The 26814-nt window shown below is 42.7% G+C and overlaps 1 protein-coding gene, 1 long non-coding RNA gene and 1 other non-coding gene across 12 annotated transcripts in view; 1 reads left to right on the top strand and 2 right to left on the bottom strand.

Annotated features, from left to right (window-relative positions):
• The window catches only part of LOC100395099 (coiled-coil domain-containing protein 144A), a 117405-nt gene extending 97220 nt beyond the window's left edge, over nt 1-20185 (bottom strand). For 9 of the 10 annotated variants that reach the window (XR_013535930.1, XR_013535928.1, XR_013535931.1 and 6 more), the window contains exons 1-7: nt 19730-20185; nt 17525-17639; nt 16654-16827; nt 14620-14712; nt 12633-12739; nt 11192-11329; nt 8572-8642 (exon numbers count right to left, since the gene is read on the bottom strand). Coding sequence is in view for 5 of the 10 variants with exons in the window: in XM_078374367.1 (XP_078230493.1) it covers nt 8572-8642; nt 11192-11329; nt 12633-12739; nt 14620-14712; nt 16654-16827; nt 17525-17639; nt 19730-19980 (949 nt within the window). In the remaining 5 variants the exon portion in view is untranslated. The remainder of the gene's footprint in view (nt 1-8571; nt 8643-11191; nt 11330-12632; nt 12740-14619; nt 14713-16653; nt 16828-17524; nt 17640-19729) is intronic. The other variant, XM_078374369.1, reaches the window with a different exon arrangement.
• Nucleotides 3277-8439, top strand: LOC144582690 (uncharacterized). Its single transcript, XR_013535938.1, has 2 exons — nt 3277-3691; nt 4456-8439. It is a non-coding gene; the product is annotated as an uncharacterized LOC144582690 (long non-coding RNA).
• On the bottom strand, nt 10000-10104 carry LOC118154255 (U6 spliceosomal RNA). The gene has a single exon (XR_004744141.1). It is a non-coding gene; the product is annotated as a U6 spliceosomal RNA (small nuclear RNA).
• Nucleotides 20186-26814: the final 6629 nt, after the last annotated feature.

Genomic DNA, 26814 nt, shown 5'->3' with positions numbered 1-26814 from the left:
GAGTCTGGCATTTTGGTCCATGTGAGGGAGAGTAGAGGATGCCTATGTGACTAGCCTCCATCTAAAACATGGGTGCTGAGCCTCTAAAGAAACTCTGGTAAGGTAGACAACATTGTACGTGTGTTTTCAAAATCTGAGGCTGGCGGAATTAAGTACATCCTGGTAACTACACAGGAGATGACTCTGGTAGCTTGTGTCTGGCTTCCTCCAGACTTTGACACATGCACCTTTTCCCTTCTCAAATTTTGCTTTGTGTCTTTTCACTGTAATAAATCAAAGCTCCCAGAATGACTGTCTGCTGAGTCCTGTGAGTCCTTCTCAGTAAATTACCAAACCTAGGGAGGTCTTGGGAACCCCTGATACAATTGCAGCATATAATTTTTTTATTTTTTAAGTTGATGTGTTACATGTGACTACAATCAGAAGCTTGTTTCACAGAATACCTTTCTCTAATATACTTATTTTTTAGTTTTTGACATTTGCCTTGGAGATTCCTGTACATCCGTATCCAATGAACTAAAGGCATTAAAAATGCATCAATGATGTCAGAAAGTAATTTTTAAAAGCAACAATCCTATATTAACCCAATTAAAAAAATAGAAAATCTTGATGATTGACAGTATGTTCTATAGTATAAAAGTTTCTGACACAAAAAATTAAAAGATCATAGTAAATTTTCTCCAACTCGGTAGGGTTTAATTCACTTTCATAGTAATTATGCAGCAGGCCAGGTGCAGTGGCACACATCTGTAGCTGCACCTATTCAGGAGGCTGCGGCAGAAGGATTGCTTGAGGCTGGAAACTAAAGCTACGGTGTGCTATAATCACACCTGTTCAAAAAAAAAAAAAAAAAGACTTCATCCAAAATGTATGAATTATCCATTTCTCCCTCCAAATAGTGGAACTGATCAGTAAGGATCAACAGGACTTTTAGCTTATCTGGCCAGGAGAAGAGACTTATCTTATACATAGATAGTTAAAAGTCTGATAATTCATTAGACCACATATTCTAGTTAAATCACAGATTACCAATTTCTGAAGAAATGCAATTACCAGAAAAGCACTTCACATTTAAACTATGTCAGCTAAAACAATTTGTATTTGACAACCAGAAGACACTTAAAATCTTGGCAGACCATCAACATTGTGTCATTGTGGTGCACATATAAAGAAGTGTATTTGAAATGTGTTTTAATAGTATTTTTTTAGGAATAAAATTCCAAAGGAAGCAGTAAAAGCAGAAGTATCACAAGGGTAAATGAAAAGGGAACTGCACTAAAAAAGAGTCAGGCATTGACTTTTCTACTGATGTGACCAGTGTTCCCCAAATACAGAACCACTATATTCAGCATTTCACTGTACATTTTTCTCCAGGATATTATGTTAGTTTCCTGCAATATTTTTTAAATATTGGTTCCACTAAAGTGCTGGTCTGTAAACTATTTCTAATTAAAACTTGAAATTTTGTCAAAACGTTGCTATATTATGATTCCATGTCAGAGGAGGGTATATATGTGCGTCTCATAGCAGCTTCCAGTTGCTGCTGTCAGATGTTTGTTTGGGAATGCGTCCAGAAGACCTTATCAAGGATTTGAGTATAAAACAAGCATTTCCACAAAACAACAGGTAAGAAAGACTACACTCTTCCTCACATAGGACCTTTAGGTTTAGACAACTCTAGGAAAGTGGTGGTACATGAACTCACCAGTCTTGACCATTTCCCCTGATCCTGTATAGGGAGCTGCTGCAGTTACAAAGTCAGATAGGACCTTGGTAGGTGTATTCTTCCACATTTGAACCCCAGAAGTACTGATTATGTCATCAGTCAACCCTGCAACTCTATGATTGTTCTTTAGAAGAGAGTATAACTGAAAAGCTTTTCTCTCTGTTTTGTTTTTGTTTTGAGACAGAGTCTTACTCTGTTGTCAGGCTGGAATGCAGTGGCAGGGTCTTTGCTCACTGTAACCTCCACCCCCTGGGTTCAAGTGCTTTTCCTGCCTTAGCTGCCTGAGTACCTGGGACTACAGGCATGTGCCACCATACACAGCTAATTTTTGTATTTTTACTAGAGACAGGTTTCACCATGTTTGCCAGAATGGTCTCCATCTCGGCCCTGACCGCCCACCTTGGACTCCCGAAGTGCTGGGATTACAGGCATGAGCCACCACGACCGGCCCACTGAAGAGCTTTTAAAAGGTTAACTTGACTTTTTAGTAATCTTACCGGTTAGAATTTATACTCCCTCCCTGAAATTCTCACCTTTGTAAGTTTTTACAACATCCCTTTGATTCCTCTCCTCTTTCTCTTTAGCCACTGCTCAGGCTTCTTTCTTAACTCCTCTGGGAAATGCTGATATTCCTAGGGTTCTGTCACTGGCCCTCTGCTCAATCTATACCTTTTCCATCATGGATAAACTCACTCAGATCTATGATTTTGCCTGTTATTCCAAGTCTGCATCTCCAACCTCAGAGTTCCATCTCCAGCCATAAATGCCTATTATCCAATTACTTACTAAAAATATCCTACATGGACATTCCAGTAAACATAACAATGCTGAGAGAAATGCTAGTCATGCCTGTTGACCTGCTGCTCTCCTTTACACACCTGAAAACTGCCTACTCCTTCATGTCCCGGTTAGGGGCGAGGGCACAAGCCAGAAACCTGAGAATCATCTGAGATTTCTCCTTATCCCCTATCTTTTTACAGTCAATAATCACTAAATAATTTTAACTGTTGCTCTTTTCTGCATCTGCTTTATATTTCCACTGCCACACGTTTGTTTTATGCTTATATTTCCTAGTTAAACATGGCTTTTATAGGGAAAAAACAACTATTAATGTTATTTCTTAAACGGAAAAAAAAAAGAGTTTAAGTAAAATAAATTAAAAAGGCATCATGCCGGCAGTTTCCCAGCTTGGCGCGCAGAGCCCGCGGAGGAACCGAGTCCGTGGAAACCAGGACCCGCTCCAAGTGAGCCTCGTGGTAGTCATTCATTCCCAGTGTCCGGAGCGTCCTTCCAGCGGCGAGCTGCGCTTAGCTAGTGGCACCAGCAGTCCTGGCACTGCGTGTTAAGGCGCGGTGTCTTCGTGAGCTCGAGCAGGTAGAGACGGGAGAGACCCTGGAGCTCGGGTCCCCAGACCAGCTCGGCCCTGACCGCCAGGTCGAATCCGCTCGGGTCGCTCGCAGCCCTGCCCACCGCGGAGCCGGATCCCGGGACTGAGCTACACCACTTCCTCCTCCTTCCGCTCCCTTCCTCCTCCTCTTCCTCCTCCCACCGCCGTGGGCGGGAGCCCGGCTGCGGAGCGCCAGGCGCGGGCGTCTGGGCCGCGGGGAGGATTCTGCTCGCAGCACCCGCATCCTCACCGTCCTCCCCTGCAGCCTGCTGGGGCTTTGTTGTGGCCCGGGCGCCGCGGCTGGCCCCTGAAGTCGCCTGCGGCCGCCGCTGCACCTAGTAGACGAGCGGTTGGGCGCGCGTGCGTCCGGGAGTGCGCGCCTGTTGCGGTGGTGGGTGCAGACGCAACCAGCGGGCCCATTGTGCGCCGGCCCGCGGCGGCCAAGATCATGTGGGTGAACCCCGAGGTGGTGTTACTGGCCTACGCGCTGTGGATCACCGAGATAGCCAACCCATACTTCATCCTGCAGCGGAGGAAGGGGCACGCCTGTGATGGAGGCGGCGGCGGCGGACTGGCGGGTAAGGACCCCGGCTGACCCCTGCAGCGCCGCCTGCGGCCCTGGGCTGCAGGCTCGGGAGACGCCGCCCGGTCCCCTGGGTCTGGGCGACCCGCTCTGCCTCGTGTGCCAGGCTTCGAGAGTTGGACAGAGATGCTTCTGTTTTGACTCTGTCAGGCTTTTGGGCCCTTAGCATACTGAGCGCTCCCTAAGTGGATGAAGTTGAGGAGAATGGAAAAGAGTGAGTCTGGGGTGGCGGGAGTATTATTTCCTATAAATTGAATGCAGCATTCCCTTTCCCTTCCCCTTCCCCCAACTTAAAAATATCGTTTTCCAAATGAAGAGGGATGGAAGAAGGTTAATTTTTACTCCGCTCTTTTTAGTGGCAACAGCAGGATCAGGTATAAAATGCTCTTTTGTTTCCAGAGAAGCGATCAGTAAGGAACTGATGTGGTCATTTCCTATATTAGTTATGACTGAAGAAAATGAATAAGGAAACAGGAATTCTTTTGTTTCACCTAATTAGACATAAAGCAAAGCAGGTTATCTGGTTCTAGTTGTAGAAATAATTGGCTGTATAACTGCATTTGAACTGTTTTTGCTCAATCACTTCTTCCCTAACCCCCCTCCCGGGGGTATTATTGTGATTGTTGTTGAAGCCGCGTCTTATCATTCAGGATGACAAGATCAGTCAGACCCATATCCAAAGAAGTGCCATAGCAGAAATAATCTTGAAGGCCTACCATACTAGAGAAATTGGACCTTTTCCCTCTCTGTGTTATTTAGAATGAACAGAACTGGAATACTTTTTACGGTGATAAAGTTAGCAGAAGAAATAGTAGAGGTTTCACCAGGAAGGAGACTGCAAAAAAAGAGATGAACTTTGACCTCTTCAGAGTAAGCATATATCAGTTTCATATATCACCTGGAATTTGCACACTAGATAAATTGTTGCTTTCAAATACTGTGCTATGGAATCAAAATTCTCGATATATGTATTTACTTATGACTATATTTATAAACTAATTTTATCAAGATAAAAAAAAAAAAGCATCATGCCAAGAATGAGACCAACATTTTTAAATGAATAACTGAGCTCCTTAATCTTCTTGATTTCACCAGGGCTGGGTGAAAACCTCACAACAGACTGCTACTAGACTGAGGACAGGACAAGGAAACTATAGCTCTGATAACTGTAAATGCTTCTTTTGTTTCCCTGTCTCTTTATATGGTTATCTTCTAGCTGCCTTCTATATGAGGGGGTCAGCAAACTACAGGCCATGGGCCAAATCCAGTCTGCCTTATAGTTTTGTAAATAAAGTTTTACTGGAGCTCAGTTATCCGTATTTGCTTACCTGTTATTTATGACTGTTTTCATACTTCAATGGCAGGGTTGAGTAGGAATGACAGAGACCACAAAAAAGCCCTGTACAGAAAAAGCTTCCAATCCCTGCTTTATACCATAACCAGAATGCCCTAATACTCCAATCTAATTGTGTGACTCCCAGCTCACAATTCTCCAATGAACCCCTACAGTAAACATTGCTGTCTCCCTACCCGATTCCCTACTCTGTGTTGCTGGAGAAACACACGTCTATTTGGATATTTATCAGGCCAATAGCCCTCCCAACTCCAAAGAAGAAATGATTATTCTAAGCTTATCACAGTAATTACATTTGCTTTCCCAGTGCCTGGCTTAGGAATGAGCATGTAGTAGCCAATAAAATGTTACAGGAAGTCCACTGCATGCTTCCCAGTCTTCTCTCTAATTGAAAGAAACATGTAAACAAAAGCCACCCTTTCAGCCTTCAGATATTGTCAGTAAGGGCATGATGTTTGGAGCTGCTGCTAATTAGCCAGCTATGAAAAGAGACATGAACAAAACACTGTGATGTCACTGAACACTCAAAACAACTCTGGTCCGTACTGTTTTAGCCACTGTTAGGTCTGGTATTTGCAGCCCAAAGCATTCCACCTGGTAAATTTCCCACGGCCTAGAGGAAAAGATCTACTCATTTCTACAGTATTAAAAAGTCTGGGCAGGGAGTGGTGGCTCATCTCTAATCCCAGCACTTGGGAGGCCAAGGGGGATGGATCACTTGAGGCGAGGAGTTCAAGACCAGCCTGTCCAACATGCCAATATCCTCTCTCTACTAAAAATATAAAAATTAGCTGGGCATGGTGGCTCACACCTGTAATCCCAGCTACTTGGGAGGCTGAGGCATGAGAATCACTTGAACCTGGGGGCCACCTCCCAGGTTCAGTGAGCTGAGAGAATGCCACTGCACTCCAGCTTGGATGACAGGGTGAGACTGTCTCAAAAAAAGAAAAAGATGTCTGTCGTAAGCTTGCCTTAGGTATTCACTGCATTCCCAACCATTCACATCTTACATGACTTGCACTAGCAAAACTGAACCGCTCATAAACCCTGCAAAGTTCATTCAAGCATTTGACTTTTGCACTTGCTGCTCCTTCTGCCAAACACACAATCTTGTTAGATGTTCCTTCTGCCCACATCATCCTTCTGCCTCTTTGCCTAGTAAAGTTCTACTTTCTCTGCATGCTTACCTTAAATCCTACCCACTGTTTTACAGCTTTCACTCCTCACCACATAAAGTGTTGGCACATATTTAACACAATAAATGATCATTATACGCTTCAGAGGGCATCTAGCCCACAGTAGTAGGCACTGAATAAATAATTCAGCAAATAAATAAAATGACAGTGATAACAAGCTCCTGGGTTTTTGTTTGTTTTTTTTTTCCTTTTTTGAGACAGGGTCTTACTCTCTTACCCAGACAGGAGTGCAGTGGCATGATCATAGCTCACTGTAACCTCAAACACCCAGGCTCAAGAAATCCTCCCACCTCAGCCTCCCAAGTAGCTAGAAACACAAGCACCTATCACTGTGCCCAGCTCATGTTTTATTATTAAAAAAAAAATTTAGTAGCGATGAGGTCTTGTCATGTTGCCCAGGCTGGTCTCAAACTCCTGGGCTAAAGTGATCCTCTCATCTCACCCTCCCAAATTGCTGAGATTAGAGGCACACACCACTGAGCTGGTCCTGGCTATATTTTTAAATGTTTGTATTGTGTAACATTAGAAAAAAATGCTTAGTATCTAACAGACATTTGATAATTATTTGTTAAGTGGACAAGTGAATGATTTTCTTGAAAATTCTGTTGAAAAAAAAAAACACAGAAATTAAATAGAGAAAGTTCTATTATGACCACCTATGTCTAGTTCATGTTTGTCTCCAATAACTTGCAAAACCTAACTTATAGAAGTTCTTCGATTAATATATACTAAAATAAAGGTGTCCTCTTACAATTCAGATTGTCCAATGCATGAGGCATCACATCTCAGTAGCACAGTAGCATTCTTGTTATTGTGAAACATTTTTATACTTTTATTATAATTTGTTGAGCCTAGAGTTGGGCTACTTGAATATTTATTATGATAATCTTTTGGCTAATGGTAACAGGATATCTTGTGCTAACAAAATTCTTGTTATCATAACTAACCAGCAGGTAGAAGAACACATCTTGTTCTAATGAAGTAAATATACCTCATTCGATTTCAGATTAGGGGGAAAGTCAATAATAGTGAGACCTTGTTGGTTTATAAGTATGTAACATGACCTGTACTTCTCAACAAGGAATTGCTTTTCTGACTTCTGCACTCAGTAGATATCTTTAAAAATAATTTTCTATTAGTATGCACACTGGATATGTTTTGCAGGTTTTTTTCTTTTTTTGGAGACAGGGTCTCACTCTGTCATCTAGGTTGGATTGGAGTGCAGTGGCATGATCACAATCATAGTTCACTGCGGCCTCGACTCCCAGGCTCAAGTGATCCTCCCATCTCAGCCTCTCAAGTAGCTGGGATTACAGGTGTGCACCAAAACACCCAGCTAATTTTTTACTTGCTTTTGTAGAGATGTGGTCTCACTATGTTGCCCAGGCTGGTCTGGAGCTTCCCGATGCAAGCAATCCTCCCGCCTAGGCCTCCCAATGTATGGGACTACAGCTGTGGGCCAGCACACCTGGCCGTTTTGCAGTTCTTATTGCTATTTGTTTATGGTGCCAGAAAGGCATTGTTGATTTTCCAGTTTTGAAACTACTTTGTGTTACTTTAGTGACACTTTATAGGCAAATTTTCTCCCACCTCAGATAGCAAAGACCAATCATTCTCCTCCTCCTTAGCCTACTCAACTTGAAGACTATGATTAAGAGTTATATAATGATCCACTTGCATTTAATGAATAGTAAACTTACTTTTTCTTATCATTTTCTTAACAGTTTATTTCTCTAGCTTCCTTTATTGTAAGAATACAGCATATTAATACATACACCACACCAAACACAGCTTAATTGACTGTTTATGTTATCAATAAGCTGCTGGTCACCTTCTTGGGGGAGTCAAAAGTTATACACAGATTTCTGAATGCAGAGGGGATCGAGCATCCCTAAATCCCATGTTATTAAGGGTCGACTGTGATTGATATTCATTTACTAAACACAAGCCATTTATTTAAAACATTAAGTAGAAGTTCCAATTTAATAACAAGTCTAATTCATTATAATGTGACCATAAAGAAAACATACAACTTACTAACTTAAAAATATCTTTTTCTTATTTATACAAATATAGCATATAGGATTTTAGGGACCATAATTAATTTTTTTTCAGACAAGATTGTTTGAGATAATAAATCACCTGCAATTAACTTTTTAAATAATTGTGAAATCTAACCTACCAAGAAAGAAATTAAGAGAAAAATATACAAGCAACTTACACACACAGGGCTTTTAAAAAACTGCTTTTCATGATCAAAACTTCCTTACTCTTACTTTTTTATCTATAGGACAACCAAAAATAATTCACTATCAGAAGTCTTACCTTGATTGTTATTTTGAGGAAGACTTTCAGGTGTCTGTTTTTCCTTATATTCAGCAATTAGTTGCTGAATGCTATAGATAAAAATGTAATAAATGAAATTACTGTTTTAAAACAAATGAAAAATACCAAATATATTAAATTTTTAGAGTATTTCAAACAATATCAGAGTTAATATCAGAACTTTATCCTATATACTAATTTGCGAGTTCTACCAACTTTTCTTTAAGCTTTTAAAGAAAAAAAACAGATGAAGTACTCCTAAATTGAAGGGAGTATAGCTCAGTATAAATTAACTCACATTCGCTTGACATAATGGAAAGTGTCCTAGCTCTATTACCAGAAGCTACTTGTTCTCTGACAAGTCGCTTCTCTTAGGCTCAATGTATTCTTCTAAAAAGCAAGGATTTTACTGGCTTATTTCACTAGGTTGTTAAAGATTTAATGAAATAATGTTTTGAAAATGCTCAAATAAACAGTGAAGCAATAAAATAATTTGTTCTTGAACTTAATTGCTAAAACTATTTCCCAATGTGTATTTTTTCAGAGGATCTAAAATTCCCATTGCAGTTTTCTGAAACTGTTATTAAGTCCTAGTTTTGCTTATCAGTTGTTCCATTCTTTGTGGCTTATAATTCAGGGCATCACAACTATTTAATAGTTTGTAACTAAATTTTTTTTTTTTTTTTTTTGAGACGGAGTTTCGCTCGTTACCCAGGCTGGAGTGCAATGGCGCAATCTCGGCTCACTGCAACCTCCGCCTCCTGGGTTCAGGCAATTCTCCTGCCTCAGCCTCCTGAGTAGCTGGGATTACAGGCACATGCCACCGTGCCCAGCTAATTTTTTGTATTTTTAGTAGAGACGGGGTTTCACCATGTTGACCAGGATGGTCTCGATCTCTTGACCTCGTGATTTACCCGCCTCGGCCTCCCAAAGTGCTGGGATTACAGGCATGAGCCACTGCACCTAGCCTAAATTTTCTTATAAATATATTATTTCATCAAACTAGATAACATCCCTGTCCACTATGACTGAACTCATCAATCACACTAAGGGCAGAAAGCTAACAGATGTCAAGACCTAGCTTGGCCAGACTCAAACTCTGAATTGGCAGATCTTTGTTAGAATGATGCTCAATCCCCATGTTAACCTCCAACTGACATGGAAAACAAAATTCTACTTTTATTTTTTCAGTTCCACGAAAGAGATGCAAGTTGACATTCTCTCATTTCTGTGATACATACTAACAATATATTTGCACACACATCCCACATGTTACTCAGCTTGATTCTCATTCCATAGACCACCTTATTTCATATTTTGTAGTGAAAAATCACAATTTTAATATTAGGTTACACCCAATTTGCTTTAACTCACACCGTTTCTTTGGAGCTAGTCAGCAAATAGTCAAATGAACTTCCAGTGATGGTGCAAAATATGGACCACTTCACAGATCTGTGCATCATCCTTATGCAGGGGCCATGCTAATTTTCTCTGCATTTTGTTTTGATTTTAGTATATGTTTGCTGCTGAAGCAAGTACAAAACTCTCCTTTTATACATGGATACTCATGAGTCATGAATGAGGCTTAGCTCTGTTAAATCCAACTAACATACTTGAGACTCCGAATTCTGGTGATGGCTTCCTGCCACAACTCTTGGGAAGGATAATATGGGACCTTCCACAATCTAAGAAAAGGTACTATACTGGATATACAGGGCCCTCAGTGTACAGATCTGGTAGCAATGAAAAAAGGAAACTCATCTTTTTCTGCAACATTATTTGAACTGAACCCGAGGGCCTAAAGGGTAACTTAACATAAAGGTCTTGGCTAAGTCTAAGCTAAGATGTTGGCTCCACCTAGGTTCTGAGTGAGGGGTGAAGGGTCAGTTGGCTCATTATGTGTGTGGATAATGCTAGGAGGCTCAGCTGCCAGAGCAGGATGCTGGGAACAATGCCTCAGCATATAAACATATGTATGTGAAGCAAAAAAAGTTTAACTTTGAAATCTATGTATGGATCACCATGAAGACTTGAGGGCATCCTGGTGGCAAAGGTCAACCATTACTGGACTGCAGGACCAGTTTCAATGCAATGACACAGCAACAGAAACAACAGCGGAAACAACAGGATGATTACAGTGAACTTTTTCTTCCCTCCTTCTGACTTGCAAAAGAGGGCTGTCCTCTGAAACTTAAAGAACCCCATAGGTTCTGAAAAAATTCAAGGAAGAGGGTAGAGGAGACAGTTCCCAGAAGACAGTACAAAATTTTCTGCTAAACTGGACATTTCAAGACCCAAATACCTAATTAGAAAACCCTAAGCTGTGACACTATTTTTTATCTCATGCATAGGGGTTACACTTGGAATGAAATGGACAATGCTGGGATCCCTAAGGATAAAGGTCTTAAAAGTCCTGAGATAAAGAAGCCTGTACCCTTTGCTACTTTTAACTAGTTTGGCCTTTTGCTGGATTTCAGGCTAATGACGTGGACTGATTCATTGCCACTCCAAAACTACCTGAACCAAACTATAAAATCTCACCTGATGTATACAATGCAATTATTATAATTATTTTAAACCTCAATTTGGTGTTAACTAGCCTTTTAATGTAAACACTTACCCAGTAAACCGATTAAAAATTGCATAGTCTTCCGCAGTCCTCCCAAACATATCTTGAGAAAAGATGTCAATTTTTTGCTGCAGAAGAAGGCTAACTATGTTTGCTGATCCACATTGCACGGCGAGAATGAGGGCTGTTCTAAAATGACAGAGCGATAACTTCTCCCTTAGGAACTGTAAAAAGCTATTTAAAAAGCTTATTCAATATACTTTACCAACTTCATAGTTTGCCCATCCATGTAGAATTAAACATTTACTTGTACTAACAGACACTAGCATCTTGAGTGCTCAAGTGTTCATCTTTGTAAATACCACCAAGGCTAAAAGGAAGGGACAAAGAGGAAGTCTCTTGTCCCAATGGGGTATGTCACAGTAGAAGTTACTAACTTGCAGTCCCCTGATGAGCAAGAAACTATGCTGAGGTCACTTATCTAAAGTAGGCAAAGATTTAAGTGAAGATTTCACCACTGCTTCCCTAGCCTGATAGGCTGTGATTCAAAATCAGCCAGGGGTCAGATAAGAGAGCTATCTGCAGGCTGAAAAACAAAAATATCAATAAAAATGGTAATATTAGTAGTCACAGTGGTTTCAGTTACTGATACTGATAGGCATGTGCTAGGCACTGAATTAAATGCTGCACACACAATCTTTCTTACATACACAACCCTGGAAGGATATATTAGTATCCTCTTTTTAATACAGAAAAACATATTTGGTGATGAGTAATGTTCCCAAGGTCACACACCTACAAATGGGAAAGCTAGAAATTTAAACTCAGTTTTGTGTGAATCTGAAGCCTAACTCTTTTCTCTTTATCATCCACCTATAAGTTGTCTTCGTGAAAGAAAAAGTTTATCCACTGAAAACTGTATTTTCTCCCTCTGTCCATACCAATTTAAAAAACATCAAAATATATTAGAAGTGAAAAAGGAAACCCACATATCTGGTAATGGCAATTAACAGTCATGTAGAGATAATCTAACATTAATATTCTTCAAAGGAATAAAGCAAAGAGTTATCCAAAAGACAGAATTATTTTTAACTCTATTCATGTTTACTTAACATAGCATGTTTAAAAGAAAATCATGTAAGGAGAGATTAAAAACTACAATAAAAGGGTTAAGAAATTCAGTATCGAGTCATAAAGTAAAAATTATAAAGTCCACACTCCATAAAACTAATAAATAGGAGACCTCTGTAGCTAATACAAGATCATATGACCCAAAATATTAAATTACAAACACCAGTCAGTATAAGAAGAGAAGATGAATCCCACTATACACTGTTCATGTCGCCCAGTCCAAATAGTTTTCCACCAGATGATTTGTGTTTATATTTTTTACTATATCCCAATAATTTTATTAATCTTTTTATTAATTTAATATTTCTGACTTGACTGTTTTCACTCCAGAACAACACTGGGGGTTTAAAAAAGAACATACCTTTGACACTTATCAACTGCAAGTAAATTTGCTCCTCTCTCCAGTAAAAGTTCTACCATTTGCTGTCTTTTTAGGCTTATGGCAAATAGAAGTGGTGTGAGGTCATCCTGTAATACACCAACAACAATTTACAATTCACAAAATTCTTATTTCTCAATGGACTGGCAACCTCACATAAGATCCTATAGACTTAAATGTATAACACAGAAAGTAAATTAAAAATAGCCTCTTCCTTCTCACTCCTCTGTGTTTTCCCATCTGCTGCTCCTTCCCTTAGAGGCCACCCTCCTCTGCCTCACCACATCAACTCTAATCTCCAAAACTCCCTTCAAATATTACTGGTTCCAAAAATCTTTGCTTCTATCACAGCATTTAGCATGGAATATTGGAATGGTGGTATTGCTTCCCATGTAAACAAGAGCTTCTTGGAGGGCAGGCTCTTTATCACTATATATGTCTCTGTATTTATCTCCATATTTCCAATCCCTGAGACATACCAGTAAATGCTTCGAGTATTTTTACTAAATTAATGATCTAACGTGTTTGCCTTTAGATCAGTGTTTCTTAAACTTCATTCCAAAGAATATTTACTTTACCAGAAGTTATAGACTGTACCCCAACAGGAAGATTCCATGATCATCTACATTTGGGAAATATTATTAAACATCACATTATATATCCAGTATTCAAGAAATCTCTTGAATTTTGCCTAATTCCTATTTGGCAATACTTTTCTTTGTGGCAAACGTTAACATTTGAGGATTTAGAGTTTCGGGAATACAGTGGTGAGAGCGTTCCAGTAAAGGTGGGTGTTTCCTCCAGGTTATACAAACTTGCTTAATTCTCTTCTATCAATGGTGTCAGGATCCCAGATGCCCAATGTCAGTGCCCAGCATCAGGCCCTTCTACTACAAATGGGTCACTAAGAAAATGGTCTGTGAATTACAGAAATCAGCTTCAAATGAACTTCCATTGCTTATTAATAAAAGACTCACGGGTTTTCTCCTACTACAAGAAGAGAGATTTTTATCTTAGATGTCAGAAAGCACAGTATAAAATTCTGTTCTTAATTATAATCCTAAGGCCCTAATGCACATCTACTGTTAAAATTCTTTGTTAATTTTGTTTCCATATTTATTGCCTCTTAAAACTATCTTTCATTTTAGGCAAAATGCAAATCAGAAATACAAATACAATGGCTTATCAATAAAACTATCTAATACCGATCTATCTGGATTGTTTCTATAATAATGAAAGCCACTAAGTCACCTGCATTTCTAAGGGACAATGCTGAGGAGAAAAATGTAATTTTTTTTGCAATATGAATAGCCCAGCCACCTATAGCCAGGAATAACCCAAACAGGCTTACAGGCATGCTAATGGGAAGGCGACTCTTTGTGGTAGCTATAAGGCAAAAGAGTTTTTAAAAAACAACTTCCACACCCTAAAGTTCAACCCCATTGCTAAGGGATATCTATAAAATATAGACTATATGTTATAAACAAATATAAACTATTTTGAAAAACTTCAAATTTTTATCAAAATATGCCATGACAGGAGCCGTAAACTCAAATCTTACCAAGGCAAAGGAAGTGACCTGAGTGAGTACCTAGGTGGGCGCAGCAGCAAACCAGAGAACATATACCTCATACAAAGGGGCAACCTAGTCGCAGCACACCGAACAGTGACATGGGCTCAAGGGACAACAGGCTTGATTCTTAAAGAGAAGCCTGAAATCCAGATTTGTGCATGAGTCTCCTAAATTTTACACATTGACACAATTTGTGGAGGCAAATTAAACATATCTGTGGTCCACATTTTGACTACAGCCCTTGTGTTTTTATACTTGTTATAGACGTGTTTCAAAATGGTTGTGTGTAAAGTATTTACATGTAAAATAGTTCCTTTAATTTCAGATGTTTTACCAAAACAAATCAGCCCCCAACATGTAATAAAAATTGCTATTAAAACTCACAGTTGCTCACACCTGCAAGTCCAGCACTCTGGGAGGCCAAGGCAAGAGGATCACGTGAACCCAGGAGTCTGAGACCAGCCTGAGCAACTCAGTGAGACCCTGTTTCTTCAAAATTAAAAAAGAAAAAAAAAAAAAATGCTCACAGGCTCAAAATACTCACACTGCAAGAATTTTTCCAATATTTATTCAATTAAAATCTACTTGTATTTATTTTTCCTAGATTGTTAACCAAATGGATAATTAGTCCACATGACTGCTGAAACTAAATTATTAAAAGAATCAATATTTGTACTCTTACTAATTTCATGGTTTTCAGTGCTTAAAACTGTCATCTTGATTATTTCAAAACTCTGTGAACTTGAACAGAGATACTGAGATAGTCCATAACAGAGCTTCAATTAAAAAAAAAAAAAGGCTGAGTGTTTGCCAGCTCTAATCGAGAAAACTCTGCTTGTAATAAAGATTAAGCTGTTTGTAATAAACAATAATCACCTGGATGATAACAAAGACAAAATCCTAAAGCAGTCAGCCTCTGCTTACTGAAGGGCTATGATGTTGGGAAGGAAAAGATATTCTGTAAGCTGAGAGATATTACCAATAATATTCCTTTTAACTTCCCAACCCAGAGGTAAAGAAAGATAAAGTCAGGATAATAGTATTGAAAAGAGACAGATTTCAAGGAAGTAGCACTATCAAACTCCAACTCCTCTAGAGACTTCTTAAGTTTCTGAGAATGGGCATTTACATATTACACCTATCTATTCACTGGCTCTTAACCAGGACTGTATCTGAAGTTTTAGGAATTTACTGCTGTTCTTAGAGACAGGGTCTCACTATGTTGCCCAGGCTAGACTCAAACTCTGGGGCTCAAGCAGTCCTCCCAATTCAGTCTCCCAACTAGCAGGGACTTCAGCCAAGTACCACTACACCTGGCTTCAAGGAAATATTTTAAAACATAAACTTGTTCAGGCTTCATTAGACTTATTATATCAAAAGTATTCAGGGAAGAGCTTAGACTTGTAGATTTGTTTTAATTTCCTCAGGTTACTGTGATGCACAATTCTAGCTGAGAACTAGAACAACAATTACTTCAGTCTCCTCTCTCACCCACATGACCAGTTCCCTTTATCATTTGAGGATTTTGTCAAAAAGGGGAAAGAATAAGAGACAGTCATTTACTAAAAACTCCATTTAGTTTTCCTAGGTAGGAGTAGCACAGGGACTAGTAAACTCAAAATCCAACTTGATTTTGCTATTTCTAAACTCCGCCTCGCCCACCTTCCCGTCAGGGCGTTCTAGATTTGAGGGCTGAGTGCAGACGCTTATCTAAGTGGCTGTTTCCTACTCATCACCACCGAGTCACAGCTAATCGTGTTTCCTCAGAGTCCTCCTAGATTGGCAAGTTCACAACCCACTCTCTTCCAAACTGAAAACGATGATCCGATTATCCCCAAAACTGAAGAAAACCTTGTCTAAACATATAAACTAGAAAAAAAGAAATAGTAATAACAACAACAAAACACATTAAAAAAAAGGTCGCCTTGGCATTTTCCCTCAATTACTTAACCTCCAAGCTGGCCTCCATATTTCTGGCTTTTTTTGCCCTTTCCATTTTGCCCTCCTAAGCTTTGCCACTGAGAGCTAAACTGCTTGAATGTTTTTTTTTTTTTTTTAGAACCTGTCAATAGCAGCAAGATTTCTATTTATTGAAAAATGTTTTTTCTTGGAGTTTTAAGATAAAGTCTATTTCCAGGGCAAATTTTGCTTTTCACAGATTAGAAAAAACAAAATAGGAAAGAAAAAAAAATTTTAACTTTTACAAATTCAGTGTTTTCAAAAATATTTACCACCTGTGCATGAAAGAAAGCTGTGCCCTCTCCTGCTGCTTTAAAAGTATCAAGATTTGAAATATTAGATAATTATTTCAAAATATTCTCATTCAGGGGGTTCTTGAGCTTCCAAATATGGAAAACTGACAGCTACATATGTCAGTGTTAAAACAAATGCATTTCGAATAGTTTGAAAATAAAGTTGGTTGGTCTATACCTCATTGTTTGCCTCCATATTTGTACTGTATAAAAGCAGTTTTTCTGCCAGTGATTCGTCTTCATTATGCACAGCATAGTGCAGAGCGGTGTTGCCGTAGATATCTGGAAGGTCTGGATCAGCACCCCGTTCCAGCAAAATAGTTGCGCATTCCTCTTTTTTGCATTGTACGGCCTGTCATTATTAGACCAAGAAATAGATTACAAATGCTAGGAATTCAAAATAGAGGTTTTGCTAATGAGTTACATTTAAATGAGATGAATTCATTTTTATTCTGTTGAGAAATGTGAAGTTCATGAATATTGGTGAATGCTAAGTGTATGATAGAATATATTGTTTGCTAGGAAGAACAATGGCAAGGAAAACCTAGCAGCTCCCCGCCCCCCCCTCCCCCGCAGTAGAAAACCACTTGGGGCATTCCAAAGTGGCAGGACAATATGTAAATATCATACACCTGTTAAAACAATTCTTTAAGCTATCTGACCCTGCCCCAGTGGCTCCCTCATGGAGAATACATTTTAGGTTGTTTGATCAGTGGTAAGCGGGCACCAGCTGCCTACTTGGTGTGTTTTGTGTTATGAGAAAATACTGAACACCTGTTTGTTAATAATGATCACCTGTTCAGAGAGATTAAATTGCGTGGGTCAGAGTCTCCCTGGGGCCTTCAGCCTGGAATGCTGTCAGCCCCTGAGCCTCTCAGTTTGGAAGGCTGCTGGCCCCCACAGATAGACCCACTTTGCTGTTCTATCTGGGCGTCTGCCTCTCATTTCCTTCAGTGCTGCCTGGGTGGGAGTCTCTATGGCCGAGCTGGTTCTCAGTAATTCCACGTAATCAGATCCATCTCATGCTGAAATACTTGGTCACTATATACCTTTATCAGAGCTGTCCTCTTATTGCTGTCAAAACAATTAAGTTGACATTTTCTGTCCACCAGGAGAGCTACCACTGCTGGATGTCCACAGGCACATGCGAAATGCAGAGCCGTCCTATGACAGTAAAAACGCTTTTTAGGAAATTGTACTGTACTATCTGAAAACATACAATGATTCACATATATCCATAGCACTGGATAGAATGTTAGTCCTCTGTCTTTAAAACAAGTATTTAATTTTCCTGAGAAGAAAGCACAGTATTTACCAGCTCTTATTATTCACTACGTTAATGAAATGTAGCTTATTTGAATAGAAAATGCTTCGCCTCTGGATTCAGTTCACCTCGAGGTGAAATCCTACTTTAAGATCTGTCACTTCCTGTTGGCCTTTTTGGGCCTCAGTTTCCTAATCAATAAAATGGGAATTAAAATAGCAGCGGTCCACAGTGATGTTCTGGGCATCACTGTGATGCTTAAAAGAGAATCTGTGCAAAGCATTTAGAACAGTTCCTAGCACAAATAGCCGCCCCAGTAACTGTTAGATATTATAATTTTTATAATACTACTACTTAACAACATAAACAATTTGATTAAGTAAAATAATACGATTACACACACTTCTGAGGTATGTTTAAAGATTAAAAGTAACACTGTATTATCATTCGAAGATGTTCCTTTTCTCACATTTTAACAACTCTGACATTGGGATTCTCCTTGCAATTCATAATTTATCACAACTATAATTGGCAGCATCTAAATAATTCTTACTGACACATAAAATAATGGGCATCAGGCTGGGCGCGGTGGCTCACGTCTGTAATCCCAGAATTTTGGAAGGCCGAGGAAGGCGGATCACGAGGTCAAGAGATCGAGACCATCCTGGTCAACATGGTGAAACCCCGTCTCTACCAAAAATACAAAAAATTAGCTGGGCATGGTGGTGCACGCCTGTAGTCCCAGCTATTTGGGAGGCTGACGCAGGAGAATTGCCTAAACCCAGGAGGCGGAGGTTGCGGTGAGCCGAGATCTTGCCATTGCACTCCAGCCTGGGTAACAAGAGCAAAATTCCATCTAAAAATAATAATAATAATAATAATAATAATAGGCATCAAACAATCCACGGTGCCTTACGTTAAGTAGAATATGGTGTATACAACAGGTCCAGAGCAGTTGGGCAGTTCTAATCATATGATTGGTGTTTAAGTACATTTTAGTTCTTAAAAGCACTATGGAATAAAGAGGGCTGAGATTAAAAAGCATAACAAATTTTTAAAACAAAATAATTCTTACTTTGATTTTCAAAAAAACTTTAAGCCAAAGGAAGAAACTCAGGGTTCAAATGAACAGACATGGCTCATTTTATTCGATACTTAGATTTATATAATGCATGTAAATCAGGCATTCCCAATGATTAATATTAGTACATAAGACTGTTATATATTTTCAAAAGGGCAGTTAAAGTTTACCTTTTACTATTTTCTACCTCCAGAAATGCTTTTCTTTGAAAGGGGGGAGAAAAAGCTTCCATTGAGATCAAGTCCTAATACTCCAATTTTAAATCTCTCAGGCTTACTCAGGCTGGGCAGCTAAATATGAAGTTTTTCAGGACGGAAGAAACCTGAGCGGTATAATATGTATAATAGCTATTCAGCTTGTGTTTGACGAATACATTGATTAAATGGACAAACATAGTTGAGAAGTGTAATATTTTTAAAGAAAACTCCTGTAAAGTAGAGCAACACTTTTTTTTTTTTTTCCCAGAGAGTTTCGCTCTTGTTACCCAGGCTGGAGTGCAATGGCACGATCTCACCTGGCCGCAACCTCCGCCTCCTGGGTTCAGGCAATTCTCCTGCCTCAGCTTCCTTGAGTAGCTGGGATTACAGGCACGCGCCACCGTACCCAGCTAATTTTTTGTATTTTTAGTAGAGACGGGGTTTCACCTTGTTGACCAGGATGGTCTCGATCTCTTGACCTCGTGATCCGCCCGTCTCGGCCTCCCAAAGTGCTGGGATTACAGGCGTGAGCCACCGCGCCCGGCCTGCAACACTTCTGCAATAGTAATAACCATTTATATTTGCTCCTGGCTCACGGAGAGGCCTGGGCCCCCGACCCTTCCAAGGTTCCCCCATCCGGGGTGCCATGGAGCCTGTGGGCACCAGAAAGCCCGGGTCCCCGACAGGACCGCCTCCTTCGCCTGGCCATTACCTATTCTCATTGTCCCTCTCGTCCACGCCAGGGCCTCCGGGCACCAGGACGCGCTCCAGCCCGGGGACGTCACCCCGCCAGGCAGCTCTGTGGAGCTCCTCGAGATCTTCCGGGTCGACGCGGTACCGAGGCGGGGCGAAGATTTCCGCTTCACGCTTCCTTCTGCTGAGCGAGCTGTCTGGCCGCCAGCTGGTGAGGGAGCCCGAGGGCCATTGGTCCTCAGGGCGCCCACCTCTAAATGTCCTCCTCATGGCGGAGACTGCAGTCTTCCGAGACCCCTCGGCCCCTCCCCGCCCCTCCCCGCTTTTCTCCACCCCCGGAGGCCAACAGTAGCGAGTTACTGCAGTGACCACAACCTCCCAGGAGGAAAGCCCGCGGTTTCCAATCGGTGAAAGCAGCACCGCTGAGCCAAGTAAGAACTGTCAAGCCAAGCGACCACCGCCAAGCCTCACTGGTAACGGCAAGGCACGAGGCTAACGGCCAAGCCCTCGCGTGTGACGTCACCGCACTTGCTCAGGCTCTAGTGACATCACTGCACCTGTGCACACAGGCCCCCGCCTCCCGGAGAAAACTCCTTGGCCTACAGGTGGCGCTGCAGCTCCGGCGCCGGCCTGGGCTGGCGGGTCCTTCCGGGTGGCGGCGTCCAGCCTGCCTGTCGTCGGTGAGTGCTGCCTCACAGCGCCGCCGCGCACCTGCTCCGGCCTGGGCTGGCGGGTCCTTCCAGGTGGCGGCGTCCAGTCGGCCTGTCATCGGGGAGTGCCGCCTCACAGCGCCGCCACGCGCCTGCTCCTCGGCTTGTTAAGTTCACGCGTGCGGACCAGTTCCCGCCCCTGTGCCACCATCGCTTGGCATACCCCGGGCTAGCCACCGCAGCGGAGTTGCCCCAGAGTCATCGCTGCCAGGACACAAGCAGAGTCAGGCGGTTGGGTCAAAGCGAGCTGCCCGCCCCGCGGGAAGGGCCTGCCCGATGCCACTGCCCGTCCAGCTCCTACTCGGCTGATGCCCAAGCCAGGGGACCAGTTCTGGGCATTCCACTGCCTGGGGAGGGCCGAGCAGCGGCTCCCCGCTCTGAGCCGCAGCCGCCGCGCGCATCTGCCCAGGGGCCGTGCGGCTGGCGACCCGGTTGCGTCGGGGAATGCCAGGTGCTGCTGGGGTCACTCACCTCTAGTCCGTCCTGTCCCTGCAGCCCGCGAGCACTAGTGTCGGTCGGGCGCAGTGGCTCATGCCTGTAATCCCAGCACTTTGGGAGGCCAAGGCGAGGGGATCACTTGAGGTTAGGAGTTTGGGGCCAGCCTGCCCAACAAGGTGAAACCCCATCTCTACTAAAAATAGAAATATTAGTTGGGCATGGCGCACCTGTAATCATAGCTACTTGGGAGGCTGAGACAGGAGAATCACTTCAACCCAGTAGGTGGGGGGTCGAAGTGAGTCAAGATTGCACCACTGCACTTCAGCCCAGGTGACAGAGCAAGACTCCCTCTCAAAGAAAAGTGACAAAGGAGACTCTAGAAAGTACTCAAATACTAATTCTTGAGGACAGTGAAGATAGATAAAGCATTATGAAAAACAGATTTTTGTCACCGAAGCCTCGGGGCATTAGCCTAGGTCCTGCATTGCTCACCCACAGAAAGCCAATCACAGAAATGAGTATTGCCAAAGAAGAAGGCTTTAATCATGTGTTGCAGCCATGGAGATGGGAACTCAGTCTCAAATCCATCTCTGACCAACTAAAATTAGGGATTTGTAGTATAGCAAGGAAGAAATGTAATTACGTATAAGAAAACATGAACTAGGGAGGGGTAAGGAAGCAATCATTTAAAAACTATCTTCACCTTGCCTCCTCAATCTTGGCATGATTCCTCCTGTGAGTGGTTTCCAGGGTCTCGCCATTTAGTCACACATATGACATTGCACATATTGTGTGCACATCTGCACAGCTCAGCAGCATCCTGGGTAGGCCTTGAAAGGCAATCTTCATGAGCCTGTGGCCTCAGCAAGAAAGCTGGGAATGGGAAGAGGAGGAGCCAGGAGCCCAGTCCTCTGCGGAAAATTGCAACACGACCCACAAGAGCAGCTGTAGTGAAGACTGTGACCCAACAAGGAATACATGGATGAAGATGCTGGTTTGAAAACAGACTCAGTGTAAGCATGGCACTTTGAGAAAATATTAATGGTAAATGCCACCAAGGGAAAAAATCATCAGACAGAAACAAAATATATTTATTAGAAATAGTCGTTTATCATACACTCTCCTGTGAATAAAGACATCTAATAAGCATGTCATATCCTAACAGTGCTGGGTACAATCTAGTGTGCTCTTTATAGACACGAGGCCACAGATGTATCAACAGCATTCAACTAATGTAGGTAAAATTAGTATGCTACTCAGGATGCTACAGATTGAGCAAAACTCTAACTTGGGTTAGAGGAGTGAAATGCCCATTTGTAGCTATTCGAAATGCTTCTAAAAAGGCTGTGAGGTTATATCCTTCACTGCATGTCGCTGGTAGGTCATCTCAGAATGGCACTTGAGCTTTGGAAAAGTGAGAACTATTGCTGGACTTGGCAGGGGTTCTGCATCTAGGGGCGTGAGTCCTCCATCTCCACAAGCCGCCCCTCAGTGGAGAAGAGGAGGGGGAGACTAAGGGAGTCTCTGTGGGCAGCGGGGAAGAGAACACTGGAGAGATTCCTCACCACTGGATGGCTTACCCCTGGGGATGTGTGTTTTTATCTAACACTCACCAGCATCTACTTGGGTCGGTCTCTACAAAAGGTTTAAACAACAACTGAATGAAAAAGGGAAACAAAAGACTAATATTGTTTTTGAAATGAGAAGGGACTAGGACAAGAGAAGTTCCTGAGAATGTTACCCCCACAAGGCGGGGGCCACGGGCTACACTCAGACAGGAAAAATTCAATCCATGTTCGACGCAGAGAACAGTGACTTCTCACCTTGAAAAACTCCTCCACTCTACTGGGGCTTGCATGTTGCCGATGTCTTTTCATGTAAAATTTACACATTAAAAAAAGAATCTGCAGAACAACCAAAGAATTTGAAATGACTATGTACTGGCTGAGGGAAGATGGAAAGAAACGTGATTGTTGTGGCCTCTGAAAGTCTCAGGACAGAAACTGGGAATGGCATACTCTGCTAAAGAAAATGTAAGATGCTCACCTTGTTGTTTTTTGTTTTGTTCTGTGATGGAGTCTCACTCTGTTGCCCAGGCTGGAGTACAGTGGTGTGATCTTGGCTCACTGCAATCTCTACCTCCCAGGTTCAAGTGATTCTCCTGCCTCAGCCTTCCAAGTAACTGGCACCACCAGGCCCAGCTAATTTTTGTATTTTTAATAGAGACAGGATTTCACCATGTTGGCCAGGATGGTCTTGATCTCTTGACCTCGTGATTTGCCCATCTCGGCCTCCCAAAGTGCTGGGATTACTGGCATAAGTCACCACACTTGGCATATTGGTTTTTATTTATTTTAATTTTCATTTTCTTTTTTCTTTTAATTTTTGCTTGTGTGTTAGTTTTTAAAAAGCATACTGTCAACAGTAAAATAATAATAATAAAAGGCTGGGCACATCGGCTCACACCTGTAATCCTAGGACTTTGGGAGGCCAAGGCGAGTGGATCACCTGAGGTCAAGAGTTCAACACCAACCTAGCCAACATGGTGAAACCCCGTCTCTACTAAAAATACAAAAACTGGCCGGGAGTGGTGGCGGGTGCCTGTAATCCCAGCGACTTGGGAGGCTGAACCAGATGAATCGCTTGAACCCAGGAAGCAGAGATTTCAGTGAATGGAGATTGTGCCACTCTAGCCTGGGCAACAGAGGGAGACTTCGTCTCAATCAATCAATTAATAAAATTCGTCTGCACCCTTCCACTTCTCACGTCCACTGTGACATCACAGTAGCCACTGGTGACAGTTGGGAAGTGTATCCTTTCAGATGTTCATCTTTCCTCCACAGATTTTCTGGCCCAGCGGCTTGAGCCTGTCTGTGTCTCCATGTGAGATCATAGAATGCACGAAGTCAAATTACCTAGACATAGCAATAAGGCTCCGTGTTAACTTTGTGGTTCACAGTTCAGAGTAACAAACAGTGACCCAAATAGAGCAAGCAACGCTGCTGGGGCCGCTTTTGCCAGGTTGCCAACGTGGCACCGCCAACGGCCCCCTGCCTCCTGATGCAAGTCCTTGTGACTAGACCACCGCCTCGGTCCCAGCAGCAGACCCGGGCTCATACAACAAATTCTACATTCACTTTGATTGTTCAGCTGGAGCCCTCACTATTCCCATTCTGATGTGTGTGGCTTCAGCTTTTATCTGGGTGTGTGTATTCAACAGGAACCAAGTAGCCACTGGCCTGTTTCGCATGAGTCAGAACCCAGCGATTTCATGAAAACCTGGAGTGTGTGCGTGTTGAGATGGTTGGGAGAAACCGTTTTATGCACCAGCCACTACAGGCACCTGTGCCTTAGGCTTACAAACTTTCCAAGGATTAATAACACGCTTCGATCCTGAAAGAAAAAAAATGTATTACTAGCTCCAAAATACTAGAAGTGCAAAGTTGAAATTACTAAACATTTCTTTCAATGTATATGAAAACTGGCGATTCAGGAGTCAGAGGAGGACAGGAAGAGAGAGCATGCAGCCACGAAAGAAAGCTGGAAGGAATGAACTGGGAATCTGAGAAGTGAGCAGAGGGAGAGCGTTGCAGGATGGAGACAATCAGTGAATAGCAGGGCTCACAAATTCAGCCATGCCAGAGGGCAACAGGCAACAGGAATGAGTGAAATGTTCCGGTATGAACAGGGAACGGTGGAGACAGGGACACACAAGGGCCCACTCAGCAGGGAAAGACGCCGGTGAACTCTGAGCAACTGCTGGGAGATTCAGCTTCTGATTTCTTAAAAGAAGCAGAATTCAAGGTTTACGTAAAATTTCTAGGGTTTGTTTGATTTTTGAGACCCCAGCTCTGTATCGCCCAGGCTGGAGTGCAGTGGCGTGATCTCAGCTCACTGCAACCCCCACCTCCAGAGTTCAAAAGATTCTCCTGCCTCAGCCTTCTGAGCAGCGGGGATTACAGGCAACCACCACCACACCCGGCTAAATTTTGTGGTTTTTTAGTAGAGACAGTGTTTCACCGTCTTGGCCAGGCTGGTCTTGAAAGCCTGACCTCAAGTGATCCACCCGCCTCAGCCTCCCACAGTGCCGGGATGACAGGTGGGAACCCGGCACCCAACCTTTTGGTTACTGCTGTTGTTTTGAAACAACAGCACTCTGTTTTGAAACAGCACTCACTCTGTCACCCAGGCTGGAGCACACTGGTGCAATCACAGATCACCGCAGCCTTGACTTCCCAGGCTCAAGCGATCCTCCAGTCTCAGCCTCCCGAGTAGCTGGTAACACATGTGCATGCCACCTGCCCAGCTAATTTTTTAGAATTTTTTTGCTTTTGTGGGGGAAGGAGGGGTGCACATGTGGCCTCATTATGTTGTCCAGGCTGGTCACAAACTCTTAGGCTCAAGAGATCCTCCTGGCTCAGCCTCCCAAACTGTTAGGATTATGGGTGGGAGCCACTATGCCCAGCCACTTTTGTAATTATTGTCAATATTTTAAACATCAACAACTTTAATGTTCAAAAACACATTCCAGGCCAAAGTAACACACCAATAGGCCAGAGAATACGCAACTTCCAGTGAACTGAAAAGTGCTGCCCAGGCCCAGGACCCCATGAAAAGAAGTTTGAACACTGATGGACACAAAATATGTTATGTATTGTCAATTTCCGCAAAGACACATTTAAGCAACAAAATATACATTTGTCAACATTTTAGAATTTGTTTTGTTAACAATACAATGTGCTACCACAGCAATAAATTAAATGTACATTATTTACATGACATAGGCAGTTGGGGTCTAGAATCACCCGCTCACTAAGAGGAAATAAAGGGAAGTCATCATCCTGTGGAGCATCTCTTCCAAGCCACCGTCCTGAGGTTCTACCTAAGGTTCTTCACACAGGGGAATCTGCACGTTCACACGTCAGTGTGCCCCGAGCTGCAGTGTCCAAGGGGAGCACTCACGACAAGGAGGAGCCGCACACATACTAAGGGGCAGGAAGGGGGATTTACGAGTCCAAGCAGAAATGTCACAAAATCAAAGACGATGGCAATTCAATTCCAGTCTTCCAGACAAATGCCCCCCTCTCCAGAGCCAGTAAGGTGCAGGACAGAGCCACAGCCCCACAGCCTCTCACTCGGCAGGGCTCTGCTGCCCTTGGCCCTGGTGGGGCTGGTCTTCCTCCTGAAGGAGTACATGGCCCAGCTGAAGGGAGGGAGACATGGGATCAGGGTGGACAGGGGCTAGTAGTAAAACAGAGCTTGGTAAAAGAATACCCCAGCCAGCCCCGCCAGGCCGCAGGATCAGCCTTGGCAAACTTTACTGGCCTTCCCTGCCTTGATGATGGGTAGCTGGAGACTGGGGGGAGCTGAGGGGTCCTGAGCATGGCTGGCCAGCCTGGTCCCTGCTGGCTGCCTGTAGCCATGAGATCTACTCGAACCCCTGACTGCTCAAAACAGAGCTGTCTCTACTGACTTAGAAACCAATGAGAAAGGTAGTGTTTGCATTGGCACCTTCAAGGGTCTGGGAGGAAAGTGAGACAGGTGCTCGCCCAGGTTTTTATTGATCACCTTTGTGGAGAAATAAAGAGTTTTCTTGGACCACTTTTCCTCCTAATTCAGGAAAAGGGAGGCTGGGGGCTGGTAGGCAGCATCTTCTCCCTGGCCTCCACCCTCATTACACACTGGAGCTGAAGAACCAATCCCACCGAGGAACGTCACCCAGTCACCTTTTCTCCTCATTTCCTTCCATCCAAAGCCTGAGGGTCCTCACTGGAAAATCCAAGACTATCCCTCCTGATGAAAACAAGCAGAAAGAGAGGCCTCACCAGCATCCTTGACTGATCAGCCGCACATCAGAGCCAAATCACCAGCTAACTGTCTTCCCCAAAACCCAGGACCCCAGGAAACGCAGCCACATATTCAACCAAGCACATAGGTCATGCAGAGGAAGGGATCC

Source organism: Callithrix jacchus, chromosome 5, assembly GCF_049354715.1.
Source record: "Callithrix jacchus isolate 240 chromosome 5, calJac240_pri, whole genome shotgun sequence".
In the NCBI taxonomy this organism is placed as follows: domain Eukaryota; kingdom Metazoa; phylum Chordata; class Mammalia; order Primates; family Cebidae; genus Callithrix; species Callithrix jacchus.
This window is presented reverse-complemented; position numbering and strand designations above follow the sequence as displayed.